This window comes from Colobus angolensis, unplaced genomic scaffold, assembly GCF_000951035.1.
Source record: "Colobus angolensis palliatus isolate OR3802 unplaced genomic scaffold, Cang.pa_1.0 Scaffold442, whole genome shotgun sequence".
Lineage (NCBI taxonomy): Eukaryota > Metazoa > Chordata > Mammalia > Primates > Cercopithecidae > Colobus > Colobus angolensis.
This window is the reverse complement of record NW_012117844.1, coordinates 519,530-526,614: the sequence shown is the minus strand read 5'-3', so window position 1 is coordinate 526,614 and position 7,085 is coordinate 519,530. Positions and strand designations below refer to the sequence as shown.

The following is a 7,085-nucleotide window of genomic DNA, read 5'->3' as shown; positions in this document are numbered from 1 at the left end:
CACGATGGTCTCGATCTCCTGACCTCGTGATCCACCCGTCTCGGCCTCCCAAAGTGCTGGGATTACAGGCTTGAGCCACCGCGCCCGGCCAAGAAAGAACACTTCTTACAGTTGAGTCTATAGAGCTGTGCTGTCCAATATGGTAACTACTAGCCACATATGCCTATTTGCATTTAAATGATTTAAAATTAGACAAAATTAAAATTTTGGTTCCTCAGTTACTCTAGCCACATCTGAAGTGCTAAGTAGCCACATGATCAGATATAAAACATACCCTTCACTGCAGAGAGTTCTACTGGACAACACTGCCATGGATGCTAAAAATTTAAACATAAAAGCTTGTCAAAATGATTGCCATAGGCCCGGCATGGTGGCTCACGCCTGTAATTCCAGTACTTTGGGAGGCCGAGGCAGGCAGATCACCTGAGGTGAGGAGTTTGAGACCAGCCTGGCCAACAGGTGAAACCCCATCTCTAATAAAAATAAAAAATTAGCCAGATGTGGTGGCACGCACCTGTAGTCCCAGCTACTTGGGAGGCCGAGGCAAGAGAATCACTTGAACCTGGAGGTGGAGGTTGCAGTGAGCCGAGATCGCACCACTGCACTCTAGCCTGGGCGACAGAGTAAGACTCCATCTCAACTAAAAACAAAACGAAAACAAAGATTGCTATAAACTGTCAACCATTTTAGCAGTTGAAGATGAATTTTTGAGATTAGCTGAAGTTATAAATTCTAGACACAAAATCTCTTCTAAAAACATGTTATTGGTATACTTTTTCCTGACTTATATCTTCTCACACACAGAAATATTAGTGATATTAAATATACCAGTTGAAAACAAGCATCTAAATGGCACTGTTCAGAATGTTGGTGTTGAAGTAATCCAGCAGTTGACAGCATGGAGTAATTATTCTTGCCCTATAAGATTATACTCTAAAATTCTGGATGACTGCCCGGGAGTGGTGGCTCAAGCCTGCAATCCCAGCACTTTGGGAGGCCAAGGTGGGTGGATCACCTGAGGTCAGGAGTTCAAGACCATCCTGGCAAACATGGTGAAACCCTGTCTCTACTAAAAATACAAAAATTAGCCAGGTGTGGTGGCGCACGCCGGTAATCCCAGCTACTCAGGAGGCTGGGTCAAAAGAATCACTTGAACCTGGGAGGCGGAGGTTGCACTGAGCCAAGATCGTGCCACTGCACTCCAGCCTGGGCAACAGAGAGAGACTTGGTTTCCCAAAAAAAAAAAGATTTGGATGACTAAATATTTTAATAATGAAATAGTAGCAATTACTTTTTTGTATTTTTGTATCACAAAAGTTCCATGATGGTGGTATTTCACTTGGACCCGATGTTAACTCTAAGAGGTAAACAAGGGGTTAAAATGCATATCTGATGCATCTTTATGAATGCAGAGAGCTGGTTAAATAGCTGCATGGAAATAGTGTTACAAAAGTCATAAACTGGAGGCTGTTAATTCCTAAAAACCATCTCCTTACAGGTTGGTTCTGAATTACTCTCAGTCTCCCTCTACCCAAGGCTACTCTCTGAAATTTATGCAGTCTCTAGAGTCTCATTCTTCTCTCCTGAGAGCAACAGGTGAGAAGAGCCAGCTGGAAGTCTGCCTATGGGGTTTCTATGGCATCCCATACGTGCAGCAAAGATTCCTTGGTTCTGCTGGGTGCGGTGGCTCATGCCTGTAATCCCAGCACTTTTGGAGGCCGAAGCAGGCGGATCGCTTAAAGCCAGAAATTCGAGACCAGCCTAGCCAACATGGCAAAACCCCGTCTCTACTAAAAATACAAAAATTAGCTGGGCATGGCGGCGCATGCCTATAATCCCAGCTACTTGGGAGACTGGGCAGGAGAATCAATTGAACCTGGGAGGCAGAGGTTGCAGTGAGCTGAGACTGCACTGCTGCACTCCTCTACCCTGGGAGACAGAGCCAGACTCGGTCTCAAAAAAAAAAAAAAATTGTGAATTAGTCCATTCCTCTAATGTCTACTTACAATTAGAAGAGTTCAAACTCTAAGGCAGATAGCGGCTACATGAACAATTAGCAACAAGTTTATTTCTGTGTCTTAATGATAATAGCGAGTATTAACTATATGCTTATTAGGTACCAGTAACATGCTGGGCACTTTGCAAACCTTGACTCCTATCTTCATAACTACCCTGTAAAGTAACCAGACTAGTTTACTAATAGAGAGTAAACGAACACTGTAACTTTCAGCAAAACATTCAGATGCAGATGAACGGGAAACCAATACTTTGCTCAAGGCTCCGAGATGCTCAAACATGAAGTAGACATCATCTATTATTCATGGCTTCCTCATTCTTTGGAATATCCTCTCTACATTTTGACAGTTACCCACAGTACGAATCCCACCTTCCGGAGGCAGGATACAAAAATCATTTCCTTGCCTTGCTTGCAGTCGAGGGTATAGTCATGTGCCACAGTTCTGCTCAATGAGATGTAAATAGAAACTGCTGTGTGGGGATTTCTGGGAAAGCTGCTTAAAACGCAGGTTGACTCACTCAACTGCCACACACCTTTTTGCTATTCCCTTCTTTTTTCTTCCTCCTGCCTATAAGTGAGATACGTTAGCCAGAACTTTTCATGCCAGTTTATAAGCATGAAGATGAGGCCACATCTTGAGGATTGCAGAGGAGAAAGCTAAAAGGAATCTAGATTTCTTAAGATGTCATGGAACCACTGTCACTGTCCTAGATTTACCACCTCTGAATTTCTTTTACCTGAGAGAAATATAAAGTTTCCATCTTGTTTAAGTCTTATTTTGTTTGACAACACAACCCCCAACTAATACATGGGGATTTTTCTAACTTATAGAACCTAGTTTTAACTTTATCACTGGCTAACATACCAGAAGCAGAAGCTGGAAATGAGATGTTTCACATATTACTTGTACAAAAAAGCAGTAATAGTTGAATAGTTTGTTTCATCAAAATGTTCCCACATCAGAAGACCCTATGTCAAAAAGTCCCACACATCAAACATCACATAGTAGAATAAACCAACAATAAAAGCCCTTAAATAATTTGTCCAAGATCACACGATTATAGTGGCAGAGACAGGTTTCAAATCCAGGTCATTCTGACTGCTAACGTCCATTTTCCTTCCACAGAACAAGGACCTGATTTTCATTCATGCAAGTATGGCATTTCTGTTACAAGGAGTATGTGAAAATGGCCCATGGTCAATGCATTTCTTCTATTTTATTACTCGTTTTCCACCTAGTAGAAATGGGTCACTTCTCAAGAGGATACCAAGCAGACTTAGAAAGAAATAGCTAAATTATAATATTTAAACTAATAAAATGGTTACTACCAGACTTAGAACTTCTATTTTTAAACTAAGTTATTTAGACTAATAACTTATTAGTCTAAACATAATTACTGAAATTATTCTTAGACTAAATATTAGTCTAAAAATAATTACTGAAATGATCTTGGTAAATATTTTTGTATATTTTAAATAAAATTGAGTAAAATCCTGTAATTTTAGGTATCATTTGATATGAAGCAAGAGCACTACAAAAATAGGACAGAGATAAAACATAACCAAAATTTTTGTGGCTACCGACAAAACATACACACAAAGAGTTTAAATTTAGTGTAAGAAGCCAGAACTTGTAAGTAAAATCCAGAAAAAATGAGGTATTTAAACAACTTACCAATCTGACTTTTAGGTGCTCCAGCAACCACTAAATTTAAAGTACTGGAAGACATTTCTTTTCTTGTTGGGTTAACAACATATTCTCCATCAATCATTCCTATTCGTACTGCCCCTAAAATGTATTAGAACATTGGCAACTGTTTAATGGAAATTCCCAGTTTTCAAGACATTATTCCAGTGATGGCTTCAACCCTATCTTTGATTGTGACCACAGAATAAAATCCATGTTTCTAACACGGTATTTAAGACCCACAGAACATCCCACCCCACCCTACCTTCTGGCCTCATTGGACCACTCTGAATTGGTCAAATATACCACTTCTTCCACACCTCTGGGATTATGCTCATGTTTGTCCCCTGGTCTAGAGAGTATTCTCTCTAAGGCAAACGCTTAACACCAGACCCTACTAAGGTTCAGCTTACACAATGACTACTCTGAGGAGCCCTCCTTGACAACCTGACCGCACAAAAACAAACCTGCTCTTCTCTATCACATTCTTAGCACTTTAACTATGTTTTTATAATATCACTGATTATAAATAATTATCTGTCTTCTTTATGCTGAAAGCAAGAACTGCATCTTTCATCACTGTATTGCTAGGGCCTGGTCTGCCTAGGACACTTGATAATTATTTACTCAACGAGCCATTTTTATATTGCATGATTATGACTTGTAACAGCCGTAAGTTACATTAATTTTATCCTGAAGGAGTATATACTCTGATAATTTCCCAGTTAAAAAAAAAAAAGAAAAAAAGGAGTCCTCTAATGGAAAGAGGCAATTATGAAGTCAAAATATCTAGGGACATAAAATCTATAACACCATAACATACTGCTATTAGAAACAGAACCCACGACAAGGATGAAAATGTCTGAAAGACCTGAAGGGAGACTTAGAATGTCATCTCGTTCAATTCATGGTCGCTACGACTTACTGAAAAAAAATATACATATGATTTCTTATTTTCAAATCCTAACTTACCAATAGGTCCATTCCAAGGAATATCTGATAATGACAGGGCCACGGAAGCTTAAAAATAGAGAAAAATAAGGGCTGAAATTAAAATTTCATTGCTTTAAAAAAAATCAACACTGATAACTTTTCATCTCTACTTTTATACTTACCGCCATTAATTGCTAGGACATCAGGCTCATTAACACCATCTACTGCTAACAGATTACACAGAACCTGGTAAAACGGAAAAAATTTGAAGCACTTAAAATAATCTGTTTGATTTGGAAGGGTTATCATTTAGGTTAACATCCTGGCCTAAAATACAAGAGCACTATATGGTTAAAAGCAGGGGCTTTGTAGCCAAACCTCTTAATTTTGGCTATCATTTAACTAAATGCTTGACATTGGATAAATTACTTAAATTAAACCTGGAAAGCTTTCTCATCTTTAAAAGGGAAAAATAGGCCAGGCGTGGTGGCTCACACCTGTAATCTCAGCACTTTGGGAGGCTGAGGAGGGCAGATCACCTGAGGTCAGGAGTTTGAGACTAGTCTGATCAACATGGTGAAACCCTGTCGCCACTAAAAAGACAAAAATTAGCCAGGTGTAGCGGCCAGTGCCTGTAGTCCCAGCTAAGGCAGTCCCAGTTCAGGAGGCTGAAGCAGAAGAATCTCTTGAACCCAGGAGGTAGAGGTTGCAGTGAGCTGAGATTGCGCCATTGCACTCCAGCCTGGATGCCAGAGTGAGACTCCGTTACTAAATAAATAAATAAATGGGAAAAATAATGGCATCTTCCCAAAGGGTTCCTATGAGGATTAGATAAATACTGTAGGTAAAGCACTTATCACAGTTCTCGCATGTTGCAAGTATTCAGTAAATGTTAGCTCTTTCTATCATATAAAAATATTTTCTAGGCCAGGCATGGTGGCTCATGCCTGTAATCCCAGCACTTTGCGAGGCTGAGGTGGGCGGATCACCTGAGGTTGGGAGTTCAAGACCAGACTGGCCAACATGGCAAAACCCCGTCTCTACTAAAAATACAAAAATTAGCCGTGCGTGGTAGTGCATGCCTATAGTTCCAGCTACTAGGGAGGCTGAGGCGGGAGAATCACTTGAACCTGGAGGCAGAGGTTTCAGTGAGCTGAGACCGTGCCACTGGACTCTAGCCTGGGCAACAAGAGCAAAACTCTGTCTCAAAAAAAAAAAATCTGTTGAGCAGGGTGCGGTGGCTCACGCCTGTAATACCAGCAGTTTGGGAGGCTGAGGCAGGGGATCACTTGAGGTCAGGAGTTCAAGACCAGTCTGGCCAACATGGCAAAACCCCATCACTATTAAAAATACAAAAAAATTAGCTGGGTGTGGTGGCGGGCACCTGTAATCCCAGCTACTCAGGAGGCTGAGGCAGGGAGAATCATTTGAACCTGGGAGGCGGAGATTGCAGTGAGCCGAGATTGCGCCATTGCACTCCAGCCTGGGTGACAGCGGGAGACTCCGTCTCCAAAAAAAAATAAAAGTTCTGTTTACAAGCATAGGATGAAACAAACTTTATACTGCAATAATGTGCCCACGTCATGCACTTAAGAAAAAAACTTCTCTGACTGGGTGTGGTGGCTCATAGCTGTAATACCAGCAGTTTGGGAGGCTGAGGCAGGAGGATTGCTTGAAAGCAGGAGTTCGAGACCAGCCTGGCTTACATAGTGAAACCCCCTTTCTACAAAAAACAAAAAAAATCTTAGCTGGGTATGGTGGTTTGTGCCTGTAGTCCCAGCTACTTAGAAGGCTAAGTGGGAGGATCACTTGGGCTCAGGAGTTTGAGGCTGCGGTGAGTTATAATCATGCCAACTGTACTCCAGCCTGGGCAACAGAGGCCCTGACTCAAAAAAAAAAACAAAAAAAACTTCCTGAGGTTAAGGCTGTGATATTCTTGCAAAGGCATATTTGCAAGGTGTATTTATTTATTTCAAACGAATAAAATGGTTACTTAAGTATATGTGTCTTTACCCTGAAAGAAAATATTATTCAGAAAGTATTAACATATAATAAAGTAGAGGTTCAGAGGATCCAGCAATAAAATTAGGTAATAAAAATTAGCTACGTTGGTTGTCCTATTCCCAGCCTGATCTGGTCTCCACTCACTCTAGTCACGCTGATCTTCTTTTTAAACTCACTAATTTCTTTCCTGCCTCTGGACTTTCAATGCTTCCCTGACACACCTTGGCTGGCTAACTCCTACTCATAATTCAGATGTCAACTCAAATAGACAGTGAATAAATGTTAGCTCTGTAAAAGTACTATCTTTTGGCTGGGCACAGTGGCTCATGCCTATAATCCTAGCACTTTGGGAAGCCAAGGGGGGCGGATCACGAGGTCAGGAGCTCGAGACCAGCCTGACTAGCATGGTGAAAACTATTCTCTACTAAAAATACAAAAATTAGC

General features: G+C 40.9%; 1 protein-coding gene across 1 annotated transcript in view; it reads right to left on the bottom strand.

Annotated features, from left to right (window-relative positions):
* PNPT1 (polyribonucleotide nucleotidyltransferase 1) overlaps nt 1-7,085 on the bottom strand; it is a 62,413-nt gene that overhangs the window by 45,066 nt on the left and 10,262 nt on the right. The window contains exons 6-8 of the mRNA XM_011957443.1: nt 4,820-4,883; nt 4,677-4,724; nt 3,693-3,806 (exon numbers count right to left, since the gene is read on the bottom strand). Coding sequence (XP_011812833.1) covers nt 3,693-3,806; nt 4,677-4,724; nt 4,820-4,883 — 226 coding nt within the window. The remainder of the gene's footprint in view (nt 1-3,692; nt 3,807-4,676; nt 4,725-4,819; nt 4,884-7,085) is intronic.